The sequence below is a fragment of the Microplitis mediator genome, chromosome 1, assembly GCF_029852145.1.
Source record: "Microplitis mediator isolate UGA2020A chromosome 1, iyMicMedi2.1, whole genome shotgun sequence".
In the NCBI taxonomy this organism is placed as follows: domain Eukaryota; kingdom Metazoa; phylum Arthropoda; class Insecta; order Hymenoptera; family Braconidae; genus Microplitis; species Microplitis mediator.
In genome coordinates this window covers 22,010,471-22,033,582 of record NC_079969.1, presented here as the reverse complement: position 1 = coordinate 22,033,582, position 23,112 = coordinate 22,010,471, and the positions used below count along the sequence as shown (strand labels likewise).

At 30.4% G+C, this 23,112-nt stretch overlaps 2 protein-coding genes across 7 annotated transcripts in view; one reads left to right on the top strand and one right to left on the bottom strand.

Moving 5' to 3' along the window:
• The window catches only part of LOC130664063 (FH1/FH2 domain-containing protein 3), a 179,971-nt gene that overhangs the window by 79,196 nt on the left and 77,663 nt on the right, over positions 1 to 23,112 (bottom strand). For all 6 annotated transcript variants that reach the window (XR_008989292.1, XR_008989293.1, XR_008989295.1 and 3 more), the window contains one exon: positions 2,540 to 2,649. Coding sequence is in view for 3 of the 6 variants with exons in the window: in XM_057463758.1 (XP_057319741.1) it covers positions 2,540 to 2,649 (110 nt within the window). In the remaining 3 variants the exon portion in view is untranslated. The remainder of the gene's footprint in view (positions 1 to 2,539; positions 2,650 to 23,112) is intronic.
• Positions 14,398 to 21,803, top strand: LOC130664098 (A disintegrin and metalloproteinase with thrombospondin motifs like). The gene is made up of 10 exons (XM_057463862.1): positions 14,398 to 14,483; positions 15,235 to 15,302; positions 15,372 to 15,563; positions 16,548 to 16,613; positions 19,813 to 19,867; positions 19,934 to 20,142; positions 20,550 to 20,686; positions 20,812 to 20,940; positions 21,106 to 21,249; positions 21,376 to 21,803. Exons 2-10 carry the CDS (start codon positions 15,252 to 15,254, stop codon positions 21,650 to 21,652), a joined length of 1,260 nt encoding a protein of 419 aa, XP_057319845.1. The 5' UTR covers positions 14,398 to 14,483; positions 15,235 to 15,251; the 3' UTR covers positions 21,653 to 21,803.

Below are 23,112 nucleotides of genomic sequence, written 5' to 3'. Positions count from 1 at the left end.
TTAAATTTTTTATCAACGTATGATAAATTATTAAAATTTTCTCACATTAATTTACACTGTAAAAAATTAGCGTGTTAAATCCGGAGTGAATGCGGGGCAGATGGATATTTATTTATTAAATCCCTTCGGAGTGAAATTCACTCCTAAAAAGAGTTCAGTTTAATATTAAAATTCCGAATCAAAGGGAATGCGAATTTAAATGAAATCCAGATCACTCCGAAATCACTTCGCTGGAAAAAAACTCCCTATTTTTTCCGAAACTCCAAAACTCTGAGTGATGCAGTGAATTAATATCCGTAATCACTTCGAGTTCACTCACAATTTTCCACAGTGTCACAATAATTTTTAATTATAATCGTATATTACACTGTAAAAAATCAGGAGTGAAGTCGTACACGGTAAGAAATGCATGGCGTTCAACACCATGCTGGTATGGTCTCGAGACAGATATTAAAATAGTATGTGAAATATTCCAAGACAGTATTGTAACGAGTCCCAGAAGTATGGCGTTATTTACTATACTGTACACGGAAAAAAATAAATAGGAGGTGCAACATGAACCACTCTAGGTGGGTTACCATGAAAAATCATGCTGAGGCAACATGATTTATCATGTTACGGTAATATGACATTTATGTTGGGGCAACATGAAAAATCATGTCGAAACAACATAAATTTTCATGTTGTAGTAACATTACGTGATTGTTTCATGTTGGTGCAACATGAATGTCATGTTACTACAACATGATTTTTCATGTTACCGCAACATGAATTTCATGTTACTACAGCATGAAAATTCATGTTGTCTTAACATGATTTTTTCATGTTACCGCAACATGAATGTCATGTTACTACATCATGAAAATACACGTTGTTTTAACATGATTGTTTTATGTTGGTGCAACATGAATTTTCATGTTGCCACAACGTGACTTTTCATGTTGCACCACCTAGTTATTTTTTTCCACGTATAGTACTGGAGCTATTGTATTGCTCACACGTATGCATAGCAGGCACGGCGAAACAGCATGGCCCTGAGACCCATACTACAATGCCGAGGGCACAATGCTACTAGTTTTTCCCGCCATAATTTCTGGCGTGTCAATCAATGAATACTATCGTATTACCACCAAAACTATATAGATGTCGTTCGACTAGGTTTATCGGCCAGAATCAATGTGGATACGGCAACACAGTATGGGCCTGACGGCCATACTGACATTGCGGCGTCCGCGACAACTATTGCCAATGTTACTATTCCCGCAATGGTTGAATCATCTATGCATACGATTTTATAACCTATAAAAATCTTCGATACCATACAGTATGGCGTTCACGCCCATACTGGCATAGTGATATCCGCCAAATATTTCTTACCGTGCAGTGATTACGGATTTCATTCAATTCCAAATTTCGGAGTGATCTGGATTTTATTTAAATCTGCATTCAGTGCAATTCGGAGTTTCAATTTAAAATAAACTCTCTATCAGAGTGAATTTCACTCCAAGGGAATCAAATAAATACACAGCCATCCGCTCCGCACTCACTTCGAATTTAATCTGCGTTCACTCCGCAAATTTTTTAGTGTAATATCCAATTAAATTCAAATAATTCGCAACATGAATTATTGACCCATCCCAAACTTTACTTATTCTTCCAAAAAGGTCATGTTCAAAATATATGAAAACCAATTTGTAATTAAATTAAATAAAAAATAATTGGAATGAAATGAATGTCGAGAGAAAAAAAAACTTTACATGCATGGCAAAAATATAAACTCGTAAAGTTGTGGATAAATTTTACTTTCAATGGATGTGTGCATATATATATATATATATTTCGACATGAAATTGGCTAAATTTAAGCAAACTCGCGTTCATACCCCTGAGCGGTTACCTGCTTTAATTACCTGCGACGCCACTCGCAGTTCATCCTATTCCGAAACGGCGATACTAATTCACTCGAGAGATTTTCGCTCACGGGCATCGAAACATTCGTTAGTTGACTACATTTTGCACTACAGTAGTCACTGTAATGTATATATATGTATCTATATAAAGTATATTACAGTAGATTTACTGAAAATACAAGTACCTTGGAGACGAGGTACATGAAACTCAGTACTTTGTTATGGATTATAATGATAATATTTACATTAAATCACAAAATAATCTTGAGGATTATTTGGGTTGGTATTATCAAATATTATCTTTCATGTTATAATATTAAATAATGTGATGAAAAGATAAAAGATTAGAGCCGTGACTGTTTTTTTAAAGCTCAAATGAAAAACTACTTCAGGTACAATAGTTCAAATATCACACATACGCGGGCACATGCTTAAACTTTTGTGTGCTAGTGTTCGCGGGCCATTTCAAATGGCTTTTCTACGTGCGTTTTTCCTCATCTACGGGCTCTCTACTCGGCTCTATTATATATAAGAATAAAAAAGCTGCTGAAAGTTTTGCTTGTCGCTCTGCCAACCGAGTATCGATTACAATATTTTAGTTTTTTTGTTTGTTTGTTTTTAAGTACTTACTTTGTCTGAAAGCCTTCGAACTCTTCTTGTTGTTCGCTAATAGACGCTTCCAGATCGAGGTAAGCTCCATAGTCGCCATCTTTGTAAAGTTGTAATGCCGTATCGTCCAACTATAACAAAAGAGATCATTATTTTTCATTAGTACTTTTTTTTTTTATAATTATGCTAAGTATCGAAATATTTTCATTTTTAATTTTTTTCACCGCGAAAAAAATTTCCGTTGATATGAAAAAACTTTTTTAAATAGAAATTTTAGGAAAAGTCTAATGAAATTGTATATGACAGTAAATTTGGGATAATTAAAATTTTTTCGATAAAAAATTTTTATAAATCATTTTTTTCATGCCACCCCATGAATCCTTAGAATGTCGTAAAATTTTGCTGACAATTGAAAATTTATCTGATTTTCTTAGAATATCAGCGAGCAGTTTAAGGTTCAGTGGAATCCGGATAAAAAGTTAATTTTTTCCTCAGAGTCCTCATTTAGCCCAACCCTCTCTTAATTAAAATTTTTTGTATTGTCTAATTTTTGGTTAATTTTTTGTCGAGCAAATTAATAAAGTACTAAGTATTTATATACTAAGTAATGTGGTAATAAAAAAAAAAATTAGTGAGTTAGTCTGTAGTTTGTCACAATATCTTATATTTTTCAGAACCGTAAATCAAAAAGTCGCAAGACCGCAAATTGTGCGGTCGCTCCAGGCAACTTTTTACATTTCATTGTGGTCGGTGGTCGAGGACAATCAATCAATTTTTTTTATCACTAGTATATAGAAGTGGATCGATTGGTTCCACTTTACTCTCCATCTCGTATCAACTTGTTCAGTTAACTCTCTCCTCATCTCTTTCTATATACATATACATATATACTTAACTAAAATTCAGCGACAGTAATAGAATGGGAGTTAGTTTGTTATATATCCTCTCTGATGTATATTTCTCAAAATGAGAACTCTTCCAAAAATAAATATTGGTCATACGAGCCCGCACATCTAGCACATCTACATATAACTATAACTATAATAATAACTACTCGTTGCATGCATACGGATAAAAAATAAAAAAATTAAAAACTGTATATTGTCATATATATCAAAAGGTCAAACATTAATTTGAATTGTACTGCATAAAAAAAGTTTGTCAATTATTCGACGGAAAGCAAATAAAATATATATTCAAATATTTTGAAAAAAATTGGAAACAAAGAATATTTTAGTCCCGGAACGGGAATTTATTCGAAAAGAATAGAGCTTTAGTAATTGAAAATAAAAGTTTAAGTATTGGCAATGAATAAAAAAGAAATTCATTGTTTAATGGAAAAATACTCAGACGACCGGAAACGTCGATGGAAAAAAATAAAAGACCATCGACTTAAAGATCCCATTGAATGCGTTGAAACACTCGAGTTGTAGCGAAAAATAAAAAAAGACTCGAGATGAGAATGAGTTGAGAAAATATTTTAAAGGAAAGAATGAAAATATGTAGTTGAGTCATAAAGAAGACTATAGTTGTCTAAGTGACCTATATTTCTATAAATTTTTGTTTTAAAATAACTCGTGAGCTTACTGAACTCAAAACTCAAAGGTAGTTAACGAGCTTTTTATTTAAATGTTTGTCGAAAACTTTTTTAAAAATTTATTTTTGACAATAAACTGTAATTATAATTGAAAAAAAGCTATTCGGTATCCAAAATAGAGGTAGATTTCTCATTATGTCTTTATTTCAAAGTTTCAAAATAAAATTGGATTTGAATGAATTATTTTGTCATTTTTAATGAATTTCGAGTTCAAAAACCGCCAGAAATAGAATAATTTGAAAATTTTAACTGCCGCCTTTTCCTGAATACTCAACCGATTTTTTAAATTTTTGAATTTTTGATCAAAATAATTGTCTAAAGAACAAGTATATAAAATTTCATAATCATCCGTAAACTTTAAAAAATATAATAATGACATTTTTACCATAACACAAAAATCAATCATGTAACTTTGAACCTTTATTAAAATTCGAGAAATTATCGTAAGATAAAAAATAAAAAAAAGAAAATATACTTTATTCTATCATCTATGTCATATGACATTCTTTTCACCCAAAAAAGTCTTCATGTTTCCGTTAAAAAGTTATTTAAGAAAAAACCGGGGGAAGTAGCGTTTTTCGTTAATTTGAAAATTTCAAATCGCCACCATTTCTAAGCTAATTCACCGATTTTGCTCATCTTTGAACATAACCGAGCTAATCATTCATAGAAAAAATCTGTCAAGTTTCATTAAGATCCGTTCAGAATTGTAGGCGGTATCGTTGCAATAAGAAGCGTTATATTACATATATATGCATACATATATCAACTTTTGAACCAGTGGAATTTTTGGAACCTACTTGACGAATTATGATAGATTATAGCGAAATTCTTTGGAAATTCCACCATGAGGACAAATGTAATAGATAGATTTCTATGAAATCTACTAAAAATAAAATTCATTATGTGGAATTTATTTTTCGAAGGTATTACGGCCTGTTACATAATGTAGAGTACATACAAAGAGTAAACAGCCGAGAATCTTGTTTGCTCAGAGCTTTTATTTAATATTATATTAAACCACACGCCAGTGAAAATTCTGGCGTCATGTAATCAAAATATCTAATGAGCTAAAAATAATGCAAAAGTATAAAGAAAATGGATAAGAGGAAGCTGCATTGATTATGTGTTCTATCTTAAATCTAAACCAGACTTGTAAAGTATTTGAGTAAAGGAATTTAAAATACTCATTTAAATATTTTTCAAGTATTAAAAGTACTTTACTTTCGAGTACTGAGTATTTGTATTTAAAAACTTTTTTAGTTTAAATGTCAAATACTTTTTAAATTATTTTTATCTGGATAATAGATAATAAATATGTATTTTTATATATATGTGAGGAATATGATAAAGTATAGAGCACTTTTACTCAGTAATATGGAAAAGTTTTCAATCGAAAATTTTCATTATCAAATTTATTGATGCGAAAGTTTTTCAAATTGAAATACAGATTAAGAATTTGTGGCTGTATTTAAATACTTATAGATTAATTAAACACTAATGATATTTATTGAGAAATTTATATATATATATTTTATCGTTAATAAGTTTTGTAGAAATATGAAGAGGAATTTCGGGTCCTGATTAAATAATTGAAAAAAAAAAAATTATGGGAGGTAAGAATGGGAAAAATTTGACTCTGAGGTAAAATTAGTCCGTGAAATTTTTTTTTCAACTGTATAAAAAGGTAGCATAGACATCACGGGGTAATATAGGACACGTAAAATTTTTTGAAAAAAATTTCTAATTTGAAATCAGTCTTAGAAATTTTTTCCCAATTATATAAAGGGTAATATGGGACACGTCAAATTTAAAAAAAAAAATTTTCAATTTGAAATCAGTCTTGGAAATTTTTTTTGAAAAAGTTTTCATTAAAATAAGCCGCGGATATTTTAAATTTTTCAAAAATAATTGTAAGGAAATAAGTCTTGATTTCGAGTTGTTTTAAATAAAAAATATTCGTCGACCGAAAATCTGAAGTTACTCTTTTCTTTTTCAAATAAAAATTGTTCATACAATTTTTTTTGTCACATATTTGACAAACAAATTTGAAGTATTTATATTTTTATGAAAATACTTTTTCAAAAGCGTTTCTAAAAACAATGTATAGTTTTAAGATTATTTTCTACTGATGAAAGTTAATGTTTTTTTCTTCTGTCTCCTTTGGGCTGTATTTTCTTGTATCGCGGGTACTTGAAACGTGAGGTAATGTACATCCATGAAAATGGGAGATAAAGTAAGCAAATTATTAAAATTTTCAACGGATAGATAAAAAATAAATTGTTAATAATAAAGTAAAGTAAAGTAAAATAAAAAAAAATATAAAATTGTATGCAAGTTCTTTGTCATGAAAAATTTAGGTCATGGTAAAAATTATATAAGATGGTTTTATAAGATTCTCTACTCTCAGGTTACGAGGTTCATATTTTTCAATTTATCTACGTAAATACTTTTGACGTGTGTTATTAAGAAATATATGTTTCATTTTTATTTTAAATCGAGCGACTTTTTTTCAGATTAAATTAAAGTGTTTTACTAGTGTGCCTTGGAGGGATGGTATAAAACCGTTTGACAAAAATAAAAACTGGTTATTTGAAACGTGACTGTAGCACCTATGGTTCATATATATGCATATGTGTAAATGTATGTTTGCAAAGTCTGTAAAGAGGTATATGTATATATGTTATATTAAATTTCCGTGAGATTACAAGGTGGTAAATTGAGAGAAAGAGAAATTTCGGGCGATAGATAGAGAATGAAACTGGAAACCACAGCCGGGTGTATAAGTATATTCAATTACATGATAAGATAATGATTTATTAATTTTATATAAATTTCACAAGATTTTAAGATATCAAGACAAGTGGGCTTGTGTAAACATTTGTTAATAATAAAATTCATTATTTTATTTCACCGTACGTATATCAGTTTCATGTTATCATTTTTTTTTAATACGGTAATAAATTTAAATTATATTCAATGTTAAAAAATATGCTTTTAAATTCCATGATAAATTAGTTTTATAAATTTTAAGTCCATTACGAGTTAATGATGAGTAAGATTGAATAAATAACCATTAAATTTTTTTACTCATGAAAATTCATGTTTTCGAATCAAATTATAAATTTTTTCACTTGAAAAAAATTTTGCTAATTATACTTAAAATTAATTAAATATTTTTCAATGGCAAGTAAGTATTACATTTAAATAAAGCCCAGATATTAAAATAAATTAAAATGTGAGGCAAAACGGATGCCTTGAAAAAATTTTAAATTTTTATAATTATTTTTTTTCAAATCTTAATTACTGTATCACATCTCGTGTAAAATTCTCATTTTATTAAATCGTAGACTAGAAATATAAAAAAATTAATTTTTAACTAAAAGTTATCAATATTTTCCAAAACAGAATTTTGTTTCAATGTCTGAAAATTGAGAAAATATTTTAATTGGTCCATTTTACTCCCCCTTTGTTAAATCAAAAAATGAATTCAAGTATAAAAAAATTTTTCTTTAAATTTTACAATTATTATTTAAATCTGTTATTTGCTCTACATATTAATTATTTCTCATTCAAATAATGTATCTCGTAACTGTGACAAAAATAAAATTACAGCCAATTAACTTATCAGTTATGACAAAATAATAAAGCAAATAAAAATTACTCAAGTATTAAAAACGAGTTTGTTGAGGTAAATTACGTTACACATGAGAGAAATAAAAAAAAAAAAACAATTTTAACAAACCACTAGCCTAGTAATATATAAAATATAAAACCACTCAGTACTCATAGCCACACGATACCCGCGATTAAATAGGCGTGTACATTACACATCTAAACTACTGGGTTACAAACAAGTACATCCAGCAAATCCACATCTACTTTTACACTCACTTATCCATATCGTACGTGAGTAGAGAGCACACTTTATATCATGTTGTTCTTTTCGGTTTCTAGTTGCTTCACGCTCGAACGCGAGTGCAAGTGCAAGTAAACAGTGAGACGAGAAAGCAACGTTGAAAGTAAAACCAAATATCATTTTATTTCTCGCTAACCACTTTAACGCTTCTTAATTAATATAATTATCCTCCCACCATAACCAGCTAACTACCATTTTATAAATAATTACCAGCCTGCCTATAATTTGTAGCCCATAAATAAAATAAAATAAAATCCATCACACCATCCATCATCCATCAACATTAAATGGCTAACGTCAAACTATCATTAAAGACAACACATTTATCTATAAACAACATGTGTTGTGCTGAGAATGATGCGGCTGAAAATAATCCGCGAATAGTATCGGAAGGTTACAAAGCACGAAACCGATAACAATTTCATTGCGGATGCACTCGAGCCTCGAGAACGTGAATCGTGGTTGGGTTTCATGAGATCCAAGTAAAGGCTCAAGAGGGAGAGACAAAGTTATCGGAAGAGTCTGAGCAAGAGTAAGAGTACGACTACAAGTACAAATACTACTACTACTACTAATACTGGTTAAACTATGAGCCCAAGTACACATCAACAATTTAACTCGCATTGTATTGCACATTTATGAGTGCTCTAGTACTAATATAAGCGTAAGTGGTACGAGGTGTAGGATAGTTAACAAGGCAAGTACATATATTGAAGATATGGTCAGCCCGCGGGTTCTAGCTGTGTATCGTTTTATAGGATACGATCCTATAAGTTAGCTGTATTGTAGCACATGAGACATGAGAGCGTAGTTGCTGGCATTGTATACGGTGCGGATGATACAACTAAAGTGCAAAGGACAACCAACAACCAGGAGAAGGGCAGAGCGCAAGAGACCGGGAATATAATAGAATAGAAGGGATGTATGGAATAAAGGAGGGATCAAGGAGGGAAGAAACCTGCACCAACAGTCAAGCTTTCCCATTAGGGTCATGAAAGGATCCGGGTGGTAATGCCCGGCGTTAAACTCCTCCTACCTCAACACTTGTATTTCAAGTATATATAACGTGTGCTATGCTTTTCCTTTAACCTCTCTTGCTTTTGCTCTGGTTCTAGCTCTGGGTCTGGGTCTGGGTCTGGGTCTGGCTTCAGCTTTGGCTCTGTACTTCTCAACCTCTTTATCCCCATCCTCATCCTCATCCTCTTTCATCTAGTACGATGTTACCAGGTACATACCTATTTACCCCGTGCACTTATCCGTGTGAACAGAACAGTATCGGAAACCTGCAGGCGCCTGTAAACCTTCCGTAAACCCTACTTGTTATTTTAGATGCCAAGTAGACAATGAAAGCTCGATACGATGGAAGCGTTTCAACGTTATTTTAACTTTATTATTATTATGCCTTTTTTTTAACGGCACACATTTTTTTTCATGCGCCATTTCATAAGCTTACGAGTTTTGTGACGAGCTGGTGGATGTGACGCAACGGTAGCTAACACGGTAACAGAAGGAAAAGAGGTGGCGGTCGTGGAAAATCAAGAGGAAGGGAAGGGAAGGAAAGGGAAAAATTGGGGGAGCGGGGGAAAAAGAAAAGAAAAGAAATAAAAATAAAAAAAATTCATTTCAACCCTCCGGAAAATGATTTGAACAAGGCTATATTAGTGTGAAAGTATAGTGTAGCGTGAAAACCGGAAAAGCACCCGGTCGTTTACGTTCACCCGCTGATATTTCAACGCGTCGAATCGTAACGAGCCCATGCCCACCCTTGTTATTTATTACGCGCATTTATTCGCAGCACGGCATAGAATTACGAATAAACGAGGCGGTCAGATTTTAAATGATGTTTGTGCCACATAATACTGCTACTATCTGGGCATTCTCATCTACCGTCAATCCTTTCAATAAAACGTTTTCATATCTAATGGATATACGCAATCCACTAAATGTTACCGATATTTTATGCTCCACATTTTCTATTTTACTACTTAATTTTTAAAAGAATTTAAACCACCTCTTTTATTAAATTTTACAAGCCGGATTTATTTCACCTGATGATGAATTCGCTAATTAATTTTTTTTATCCCAAGAGAGTCAGGGAAAATAAATTTCCGAGGATGTCTAGTTACGAAATTTAGTTCAATTTGATGGAGCATTAAACTGAACTATTATCGTGAAAGTAACCCATTTTATATTTTATATATTTTTTTTTCTTTTTAAATAAAATATAAAGAAATAGATAAGACAGCGAGACATCTCATCTTGTTGGAGAGATTATAGAGTTTGAGTTTGGATGGTGGAGGTGCTACTGCTTTTCGGTTGCCTCTTAACGGGCAGGAGAAAAAAGTGAGGTAAGAGAAGAGAAGAGGAAGAAGGTCCCCAGTGGCACGGTGATGGAACGATGTATTCTTTCGACCGACCTCTACTGCCAAGATGTATATATGTATAAATATATATATATATATATATAACGGTAGAGGCAGCAGGCGATGCGAGAAATCGAGGGAAAAAGGTAAAAAGAGGTGGGAATTCACAGGCAGGCCGAAAGTATTTCACGTAAAACTACAAGTCAGCGGAGAGAAAAAAAGGTAATAGAAAAAAGGGATGTATGTATGGATGGATGGATAGATCGAGTGGTTGTAGAGGCTTCTCTGAGAATAAATACTGAATTCAACTTGAAAGAACGGACAAAAATGAAGTTGCTTTAACTCTCTTGTGATATTGGAAAAGTGTCTTGTTATCTATACAGACGATTCATTGTTCAATATACCATGACAATATATTTCTAAATTATGGATTTGTCTCTTAAATATTTACAAGTATATTTTATTTATACCATTTATCATATATTATCCTGCGGTATAGTTAATATTTTATTCATGGATATATCCCTATTTTTTATTAACATTTTCTGAGCAGATAATAATTTTTTCGAATAAAATACTCGAACTCTACCATCGATCGGATGCTTTTAAACCGCAAAGTTTATATTTTTCGACATTATATTTTAAATATTGATAGCACTTTAGTATCACAACTAACAAGAAATAAAATAAATATTTAAAAAATATATAAATTTAACGATTTATACAACACACTGATTGTATCAACTCCGTCCAAATCCTACAATTTTATCCGTATGACATCATAGTCACGAATATAATCCAGCTGTTTCTTTTTCCGTGTATCGATGACACAACACCGATGTCGTAACTAAAAATAAACTACAGACAATAAAATCACAATAATTTCCTAAATTACAGACAAAGATAAATGTCGTAATTTTAATTAAATTTTCTCTAAATTTTAATTCGTAACCTGGGTCGAAAAGATAACTTAATTTGGACGTGAATTTGAAAATTGAAAATAAAGAAAGTCTAGTAAGACAAAAGTAAGTTGAGTTTAAGTTCTTTTTTTAATAAATAAAAAAAGTATTTTAAGAAATGAAAATTAGGCTCATCTTCGAACTTAATCGAGGCAATTGTCCAATGAATAAGTGTATAAAATTTTATGAAGATCCGTTAATTATTGCAGGCACTATCGTGATGACAATACGCTTTATATCGCATATATATATATATTAGGGTGATTCAAAAAACAAACAAATTTTTTTTTTTCTTCCAAACAGGTTCAAAAGTTTCGTTTAGATAAAAAAAGACGCCTGTGAAAATTAGAGCTCTTAATATTAATATTAACATTGTCCGCATTGCACTTTTCTATTTCCCATAAGAATAACATGGAAAAAATTTTTTTTACGTCTTCTGATTTTTATAAGTAGCTAACGATGCGTCATAGGAATAATTGGCAGGCATATTTTTGTAGGGAATTGAATGCTCTACAAAAAAAGATTCTTATCATTTTTTAAGGAATCTATTTTTTCAAAAGTTATTTGAGGTTGAAGTGGAATTCATATTAAATTTTGAGATTTTCTTACTTTTCCGGTGAAACTATCAGACCTATTACAAAATATCATTGGACTTTTTTCTAGACAATTTTATTCCCTATAAGTTATTTCCAATAAAGTTTTTTCGAATTCCGCATTGTTGTCTAGTTATTTTTATTTTGATGTCAAGCTCTTAAAATCGATCAGAAGACTATTTTTTTTATGAGCATAACATTAAAATAAAAATAACTAGAAAACAATACGGAATTCGAAAAAACTTTTTGAGAAAAACTTCTAGGGAATAGAATTGTCTACAAAAAAGGTCCAATGATATTTGGTAATAGGTCTGATAGTTTCGCCGGAAAAGTAAGAAAATCTCAAAATTTAATATGGATTCGACTTCAACCTCAAATAACTTCTGAACAAATAGATTCCTCGAAAAATGATAAGTCTTTTTTTGTAGATCATTCAATTCCCTACAAAAATATGCCTGCCAATTATTCCTATGACGCATCGTTAGCTACTTGTAAAAATCAGAAGACGTAAAAGAAATTTTTTCTATGTTATTCTTATGGGAAATAGAAAAGTGCAATGCGGACGATGTTAATATTAATATTAAGAGCTCTAATTTTCACAGGCGTCTTTTTTTATCTAAACGAAACTTTTGAACCTGTTGGAAAGAAAAAAAAAATTTGTTTGTTTGTTGAATCACCTTAATATATATATATATATACTTTAAATACACACATACAAGTATAAGCTTTTGAGTGGATGATATTTCCTAACTCTACAAGGTAAAATAATACATATGGCGGCAAAATTCTTTGACAATTTCATCATTAGATCTATTGGAATAGACCGATTTATAAGAAAACCTACTTAAAAATGTAGAAATCGGTTGTGACTCTGCAGATCAGCCTAAACACTTCCAGCTCAAAAAGCTCAAAAATGTTGTTTTCAAAATTTTTAACTTGAAATTATCTTGAATTACATTATTGTGTCCAATCTTGAAAACAAGTGCATTTTTTACTAAACTTGGAAAATTCCAGACATCGAAAATAAATAAAAAACAAGCGTTAAATATTTTCCATATCTTCTAGTAGTTTTTTATATATTTTTCATGCATCGAAAGTATCTGAGTTCGTGATTTTTTAGACCCTAACACATTCATATATCTAAGAATATTAAATTTATTGCAAAAAGTTTTACAGATTTTTTATGTCTATATTTATCACAATGTAAAAAAAATTTTCCAGTTGAAAGATAAAAATATTGTGCAATTGTTTTAGTAATTTCTGTTTAAACATTATGGCATCAAATTTAGCCCTATGCATTGATATCAACGGTAAAACATTAAAAAGAATTAATTTTAGCGATTTTTTCATATTTCCACCTGTGTATAATTTTATATATAATTATTCAAAATTTATTGAACTCAGGTTACCATTGAATTTCGATATGTATATAATTTAATAATTTTTTTGATTTTTCTAGGTTGTATTATGAGTTATGACTCACTTACAGTGCTTGCTTTATTTTAACTTATCGAAAAAAAAATAAGTCGAGTATTATCGATAAAATAAAATTATTTTTTATTATTTCTTATGACAAAATACCTATAATAAATTTAATATATCATTATCGTTTCTATCATTTACCTCAATAGGTTAATTATATGCAATTGCATATAATAATTTTCAAATTCGACCTTTTAGCGGCAGCAGAAAGCAACAAAAAAATAAATCTGTATATCGGTTGACCCGGCGGGCCATTCCCAAAACTTCCCACTGTTTTCAAGCTCACGGAGCTCTTCGAGCTCGTAAATACTTTTGTATGCCATTGTTTTCGAAAAAACCGTTTTTTAGCATTTCTTTCTCCCACGATATCTCGCGAACAAATTAACCGATTGAGATAGTTAAGGCGGCAATCGACACGTTTTATTGTTCTAGAGCTGATTAGTTTTTGGAGACGATCGTTTAAGTCGTTTCTGAAAAATCAATAAGAAACTAAAAAAAAAAATTTTTTTTCCGTAATTCAGCAATGTTTTTGAGTCTACTTGATCAAATGATTCTGAAATTTTCAGGAAAGTTGATGACCAACAAGTTGTTTCGATTTCCGCCTTAACCATCCAACTCGGTTCATTAGTTAAAAAGTTACAAAGAGTTTACATGCATACACACACACACATACATACTGACACACGGATCACTTTGAAAATGGTCAGAATAACTACCTAGGATCTTTAAACGTCGAAATCTGATGAAAATTCGACTTTTATAAAGCGGGGTAAGAACAATAACTTCCGGAATATTTTGAAAATCTTCATATATCTCAACGGGAAGTTAGAAATGTTAAATTAGTTTTCTACCATGGTATACGTGTCCGAAGACAGTAAAATTATAGATAAATGCACATTACGTAAAAAAGCTTGAAGAGGTTCGTTTTGAGTCATACAACACATCAAAACGTAATTACCCTGATAAGAGTAAGAATAAAATGACATGAATTTAGTTGAACCTACAGTTATACATGAATGTTCGAGATTGAAACACTGCTCCATAAATATATTGTAAGTCATCAGCGTATTTTATTTTTTTTATTGTGTGAATTTTCATAGTTTATTAAAATTTAATATAAGTCCTGAGAAAACATTTTGCATATTTTTGAGCTCAAAAATATGGGGAAACGTTGACTCCGTTGTAGAATCTTAAATTTTTCTGTATTTTAAAGCTCACAATTATTTTTTCTTGTTTCTGTAAAAATTATGGCGTCTATTGATTTACTAAAAAAAAATCGATTAAAAAAATTTTTTTTTTAATCAGAACAAAGCAATTTAGAAAATAATATTTGCAATTAAATAAATTTATTAAAATATAAATCCGATTTAATTGAGAGATGATTTAGATCAGAAATTTTTGAGATATTTGATAAAATAAACAAACGGTAATTTTTTGGTATATTGATCACAATATTTTGGCAACTGTTAAGCAAATTAAGATTATTGTTGGAGCAATTGAAAGAATTATTTAAGGAAATTTGACAATAATTTCAAACTCGTATGACGAGTTGATTGGAGATTTAGCAAAGAAAAGAGAATATAAAGTTATTTTTCAAATACTTTATTCACAATGTCTCTAACAAAAATTTACCGATTTAGTCAAGTAGCTCTGAAATTTTTGAATTACTCAGAATCTGTTTGATTGATTAATCTTGAAAGTGGATTAGTTTTGATTGTGAAGAAACTCGACATATTCTTAAAAATAGTCCGAAGCGATTCCGAACATTACATATAATTTACCCGTCGCAATCATATTTTTTAGGATCGTTACTAGAAATTATGAACGCAATATTTATTCTCTGTGCAGTTCTTGAAGTTCTGTTGCAAAAGGTAATTATAATTATTAATGAAATCCATAAAGAAACAGTATGTAGGATTAAAATTTATGAAATTTTGAAGGTTTATTTATCTGAAGCCCAAGTAAATAATGTTAATAGAAAACATGCTACTCAAATGAAATTTCCTCCCGATGACATTGAGCCATGGCTTAATCCGTCTGATGGAGTTTTAGCAACGGAAAAAACTCCTGTTTATATTGTAAGAGAAGATCCAAATAATGTTGATAACTTTGTTAGTACGAAGCTTAATAGAGTGAGTATTTGGTAAACAGTCATTAAATGAACTGGATGACACTGTAAAGAATTCCCGAAGTAAACGCGGAGTGAATCCGAAGTAATAGGTAGTGAATCCGGAGTTAACGTTTATTCAAATCTCTCGGAGTGACTTTCACTTCAAAGGGGAGTTTTGGAAAATATCAATTATAAAAAAATTACTAACACATAGCGAGATTGTCTTCTATATTTTGACATTAAAACTAAGTACCGAAATAATTACGAACTCGCTTTTTATATATTAACTCGAAATAATTTTAGAAAATTACGAACAGCTAATAATGAGAATTTTAATGCTTGTGAAGTTAAAGAAATAGACTTTTCCTTTTTTATCGTGAATATAATTTTCTTAAGTGATAAACTGTCATATAATTTACATCAACCATATTACACAGAAAAGAGAATTTCTTGATGCAACAAATTTTTACTTGTCTCAAACAAATTTTTACTCGCCTCGAGAAATTTTTCGTATGACGAATTGAAAACAAAAAATTTCTTGGAGCGAGAATAAATTTTCTTAGAGCAAAAAAAAAATTTTTTCTCGTCTTTAGAAAAATTTTGTTTTCAATTTATAATACAGAAAAACTCTTGGGCCAAGAAATTCTTTTCTTCTGTTTGTAAACCACAAAATAACGTTTTTTATTGTACTGAAACATAAAATATGCCTATAAAAACTATGTCAATATATTTTATGTTTAATTATTAATACTTCAATCAATTAATCATTGGAAAAATCATGTTTCTCATCAACAGTTATTTCTATTAAATTCAAATTTAGTTATTGAAACTCCGTACTAGAGTGAATGTGGATTAAAATATAATTCGCGTTACTCCAAAATCACTCCGCTAAAAAAAATCCCTATTCACTCCGGATTCTCTCTTGATTTTTCACGCTGTAATGAATGAATCATTACTAATGATCGAAGATTTACATTAATAATAATTTTTAATTGATTTAATTTAGGCCATGAAAGAAGCTCTTGCGTACTTGCGTCAACATAAATCTTTTGCGTTATCTCATCAAGCACAGGTAATTATACATATATTAGGATGTATCAAAAACTCGATTAATTATTTTATTTTGAATGGCCGTGAAATTATCAGGGAACGTCAAAATAAAGTTCCTGTATAAATATGAGCTTTTAATATTGATATGTAGAGGTCGCGAATCATACTTTATTTTCCATTTTTCATTTAAATAATTTAACATGGGAAATAGTATATTGATGCATTGAGTGGATGGTGCTTTCGACGACGAGTGTGATAGGTTCACGAGCCGTTAGGCGAATGTTGCCAACACACCAATGTCGAAAGCTCTTCCTACTCAATCCGTTACAAATAGAGATGTGAGGCTGACCGTCAGGTCATTTTTTTATCGTCACGTCATGGTCACAAGACCGTCAGCGAACCGTTCATAAGGTGACGGACTGTTACAATTGTGGCGACATCTTACAAACGCCTTCACCCACCCAAAAAAATCAAAAGATAACTTTTTTTGTAGAGTGTTAAATTTCCTACACACATGTATTCTGAGCTTATTTATACAATACGCCATTATCGAGGCATAAAATTCCAAACTTGAAATTCTTTTTTCCCATGTTATTTAACAGGGAAACAGAAAATCGCAATCAGGGAGTACTTAATGTTAATATTGAAGGCTCAAATTTTAACAAACGTCATTTTTTATCTTACTGAAACTTTCGAGTTTTGTGTCCATAAAAAAACATCGGTCTGTCAGTTGACCCTGCGGGCCAGCCCCAAAACTTCCCGCTGTTTTCGAGCTCAAGAACCTCGAAAACATTATTGTGAATACATTTTCGAGCTCTTCGAGCTCGAAAATACGTTTGTATGCTGTTGTTTTCGAAAAAAAAAACGTTTTTCACCATTTTTTCTCCAACGATATCTCGTAAACGAATAAACCGAATGAGACGGTTGAGGTGGCAATCGACGCGTTTTATCAAGTTCTAAAGCTGATGGAATTTTTAATTCGATTTATCGAGTCGTTTTTGAGATATTTCAGAAAAAATAAAAAATTTTTTTTTTTTATTCTTTCGACAACGGTTTCTCTTGAAAGAATGAACCGATTTTGATGGTTGAGGTGGCATTCGACGCGGCTTATAAAGCTCTAAAGCCCAGTCCATTTTGGAATCAATCCATCGAACACATTAAAAGTTATCCAAAAAAAATATTTTTGAAAAAAGTTTATTTTTGGAATATCTCTGAACGAGCCCTACCGATCAAGCTCAATTTTCTTTCAGCTTCAAGATATTGACAAGCCGCGTCGAATGACACCTTAAAGTTTAAAATCGGTTCATCCGTTCGAAAGATACAGGTATTTACATACGCACGTACAACGTACATACATACACTCGGAAATCATCTTGAAATTAGTCAGAGTAGCTTCCTAGGACCTCAAAACGTCGACATCTGATGAAAATTCGATTTTCGTAAATCGGACCAAAACCAATAACTTCCCGAATTTTTGAAAATTTACAATTTTCTTGGCGGAAAGTTAAAAATAGTAGATTTTTTTGAATCGGTCTAATTTATCTGTGTATTAGGGTGGCGCAACAAAAACAACTATTTTTTTTCTGATCTCGCATGAAAATTTGTTGGTTTACGATGTTTTAAGAAGCCTTTCCAAAAATCAGCTCGATAAAAAATTTTCAAGAGGTCGCTCACGAATTTAGAAAATATCAAAAATGATCGAAATTTGGATTTTTATTTCTAAATTTTTTCTTTTTTCGTGGCAGTAATAGTTTATATTTGTGAAATCATAATTACGCTGATAATTTAAGCCCACAATTTAGACATTTAAACCCCGCTCAAGAATTTTCAACGTTTTCGAGCGACGCATAAATGTTAATAATAAAGCTTCTCGATTTTTTCACCATCAATTTGCATGACAATGAATGAAAATATAACCCGAGAAATAGAAATAATGAGTTATTTACGTTTCTTTTTATTTTTTAATTCAATTCGTAAGTTTTTTCGCTTATTCAAATTTTTATTGTTCAAGACTGTCCTGTATAGTTTTGGTTATGCAAAAGTTATATGTTACTGAAATGACAATAATTGAGTTATAAAAAAATACAAAAACTAATTCAAACTATTAGTTACATATTATCAGTTAATATTCTAAATTCTTGAGCACCGTTTAAATATTTAAATTTTGGGCTCAAATTTCCAGCGTAGTCATGATTTTACAAATATAAACGATTACTGCCACGAAATAAGAGAAAATTTAGGAATATAAATCCGAATTTCGATCATTTTTAATATTTCCAAAATTCGTGAGCGACCTTTTGAAAATTTTTTATCGAGCTGATTTTTGAAGAGGCTTCTTAAAACATCTTTAACCAACAAATCTTCATCCGAGATCGAAAAAATAAAAATAGTCGGTTTTTTTGCGCCACCCTAATGTGTATAAAAAGTGTAGATTTGTCACATTTTTCATGAACAATGTGGACATTCTTCGCGATATTTATTCTTTGTAGTGTCGTTTCTAACCGATCAAAGACGTGCTATCTAACCATGAATTAAGAAAAGTATTTTTTTTCAATTTCTAACAAAACTTATACTAACTAGGGTCGTGCAGATAGCAATCGAATCGAATATGAATAATTGCTTCGATAAAAATAACTCGTAAATTTGAATTTTTGCACTCTCAAAATTAACTCATAAATTTATTCTCAACATTTTCATAACGCTCTTTTCTGTCTAGCCTTTCTTTTTAAAAATAAACACCCAAAATATTTTACAAGAATTTTCAAATACTGTGCAATTTTGGTTAAAGTACTTCATTTTCAATTATTCAGAACACTGCACTGAAAAAAAGAAATATTTGTTCCAAATAAATCAATTTAGTTATGGCTTTTTTTTTAAATATTTTTTAATGACAAATAAATATATTTAGTACAACAAAATATGACAGTTGATTCGAATAATTTTATAATTTGACGGAAGTATATAATTTATTTGTGGTAAGTATTTGATGTATTTGTAGTCAAGATATTAAATTTGTGAATAACCTAAAATTTGGCGATACTATACATATATTTGAAGCCCTTATTTATTTGTAGCAATTGGATCATTTCTTTACCACAAATGAATCACTTATTTCACGCAATTAAACTACTCAACTATATTATATCTTTCTCACAATTAATTATTTATTTAGCCATATCCAAATATACGATATCTTTGGCTCAAATAAATTTTTTTTTCAGTTTGTAAATGTAAATCAAAATCCTGACGACATAAACAGGGGATCGACTAAATTACGTAAGTTGTTAATTTGAATTAATAATAAATAATAATATGATAATTATCAATTATTCAACTTGGCAGCACCAATTCAGATGGCATCATCATATCCTACTATAATATATCCTAGGATTATTGTAATTGTTGACAATGAATTATTTAAAAATGTGGGCTATGACATACGTGAAATTATATTATATACTTTAGCATATTGGAATGGCGTCGACTTATTATTTCGAAATATCGAGAGTCCAAAAATTAGAATCAATATTCCAGCGATTCTTATAGTTGAGGTAATATTTTTTTAAAAATCAACAAATTCGAATCGTCCCAATCATATAAAAATAGGCATACATTTATCAAATATTTTTTGTTTCTTGATCTATAATAGTATTTTATAAATCATTTCAAATCGGCATTATATGTGTGCAGCACTTAGACTAAATCATTAGCCGTCAATTAGAATGATTTTAGCACTCATTTTCAGTGCACACTAAACGTTCGTTGATGCTCATGCATGTGCACCTCCAATTTGTGCTGAAAACATTGCGCTTCTCAATTAGTGATTAATTTAGTCTATTTGTTACACAAGTCACTATTGAGCATTCGTTTTTTTAACTGTAAACTCAATACGTAACAAACAGTTAAGTTTTTTGTTTGTCACAAATTAGTTAAATAAATATTTTGTTTTTTTTAACAGTGCCCAACTTTCTATCCAAAATTTCACTTCGCACCGGATAAAATTCATGGTGGTGACTTAATGAGCCAAGCGAGGAGGTTGTTGAATGACAACCATTTTCCAATTGATAGTTACGATATGATTGCTTTACTGATATCGTAAGTTTATCAAAATCATGTACTTTTTAATTTTTAATCCATACTATTTTTTTTACCAAAATGATTTTATTTGTCTAATGTTAAACTTAATAATTGAATATAATTAATTTTTTTTTGTATCAAAGCAATGAATTGTACACTGACACAGAATGGGTGGCAGGCTTGGCAGGTTTAGGAAAACCTTTGTCATGTGTTGTTCGCGATTGGGGACATTTTATGAGTATTCGTGTTATGGCTCATGAAGTAGGACATCTGTTCGTATAACACCACATTTTAATAAATATATCTTAAGTATTTTATGCTCAATTAGTCATTTTTTTACTTAGTCATGCTCGACTTGGTTAAAATTTTTATCTATAATTATTTGTTTAGTTAGAAATTTGAATTTAAAAAAAAATTTGTACACTTGTAAACTTCAGGCTTGGTATTGATCATGATGGCACCCAAAATACAAAATGTCCAGAAAGTGATTATGCTATTATGGCAGTCAGCGGTTATATAGGACCTAAATTCTTTGAATGGTCAAACTGCTCTTTAGATCAATTAACTGAAGAATTGGAAAAGTAAACTTTTTGTTATTATTTAGTTTCATAAATATAGTATCCATAGTGATGTTTACTGATTACTGATTAATTTAACAATTAGCCGATGGAACACCAAATTTAATAATTCATTTTTTATTTTGACAGTAAAAATTTATATAACAAAATCGATGTGCAAGGTGCGGCAGTTCCGAGAATATTACCTGGAAAATTGACGGATTTGGATGAACAGTGTATTCGCAGAAGTGGAAACAACACAAAAGCTATGAATGAAGAGGGTAATTGCAAAACACTCACTTGTCAAGCAAAGCCAGGTAATGTTGACCCTAATTACAAGCGTACGTGGGAATTAGGGCCAATCGACGGGTCTTACTGTGGCCAAGGTAAAATCTGTCTTCTTAGAAAATGTGTGAAAATCTCATAAATGACTCAAGTACTTCAAATTTTCAACAAAAAATACGCGACAATATTAACAATATTAAAAAATTGTAAATTATCACTATTTTTAAAAATGGATTGGTTTAAATTAATGCCAATGATTTGAATCGTACTTAATAAAATTCTTTTTGAAATTATACACCGATTTGTATTCATTTGTCAATATACTTATTTTTAATGGATTTTAGGATTAATACAAAGCAGATATTAAATAAAATTGATAACCCAAATTACCTCATGATATCCAGACACTGTAAAAAATCGAGTCTGCTTTTGAAGTGAATATAGATTTAATTGCAATGCGAGTCCACTCCGTCGCTCAGATTTTCGGAATAGGAAATGTAATTTCACAAACTGGCCATGTAAATTTCATAAGATAGTCTTTAGATCGCATGTATCCATGAAGAAAAACTTGGATCTGATGAAATGTCAGATTTGATCAGATCAAATGATATATGATCGGACATTGAATTAGGCCCTGACTGTATCTCATCAAAACATGCCTTACCACCTCTAATAACAACTGATAATTGTTTTTCATTCGCGCTCAGACATATTCATAGTCATGTACTTTTTTTCCCAAAAGTCAACCGTTTACAAGTTAACAACAAAAAACCACTAATTTCGTAGGAAATTAGACTTTCAAGGCTTCGACGAGGGCTGTAGTTGAAGGTACTGCTAAGCACATACAGGCTTTTTCAAAGAGCATACAATTCTCTTCCAAGAAAACTTTGAACTGATAAAATACGTGAATATGGGGCTGAGTTTTATTCGATAAAAAGAAAAGAATCAAAATTTACATGCTTTTATCATGGGAAAACTTCAACGACGTTGTTCCAGTTCTTAAAATTGTCATTAAGAGCTAAAAATTTCACTGAATTATTATTTTTACATGTAGAACAAGATTTTTGATGGGGAACGAAAAAAAAAAATCTTCGTTTCAAACAGAGCACCCTAATATATATATATATATATATATATATATATATATATATATATATATATATATATGTCGAATTGCCAGTTGAGGTATTAATGAGACTCGGGTCTACGCCGTTATCTTTGCCACTCATCTTATTTATTAAACAATTTAACGAACACACACAGGTAATTACTACTCACAAATATCGTATACACTAAACAATAAGATTACAAGCAATAATATAAGTATCGGACAACTACACAATATTAAAGTATCCGAGAAAATATCAAAGATTACAAAATATCAAATATTACACAATATTAAATACACAAATTATTACAAGCGATTAGTTTACTAGAGAATAACAACTATTGAAAATATTCTAGTTACTGTTGTAAAATGTATACGGCGGAAAAATTAAAATCGAAACGAATACACGATCGGTCGGATAGCAATGTTGTCCGTTCCTTTGCTCAATTAGAACTAACTCTCTGTATCCAATATTCTTGAGTCCCCGAATCGAC

Coding starts and splice junctions, on each gene's coding strand:
- LOC130664098 (XM_057463862.1), top strand. CDS start 15,252: ATGAACGCAATATTTATTCTCTGTGCAGTTCTTGAAGTTCTGTTGCAA. Junction 15,303..15,371: donor TTGAAGTTCTGTTGCAAAAG/GTAATTATAATT, acceptor GAAATTTTGAAG/GTTTATTTATCTGAAGCCCA. Junction 19,868..19,933: donor CAGGGGATCGACTAAATTAC/GTAAGTTGTTAA, acceptor TCAACTTGGCAG/CACCAATTCAGATGGCATCA.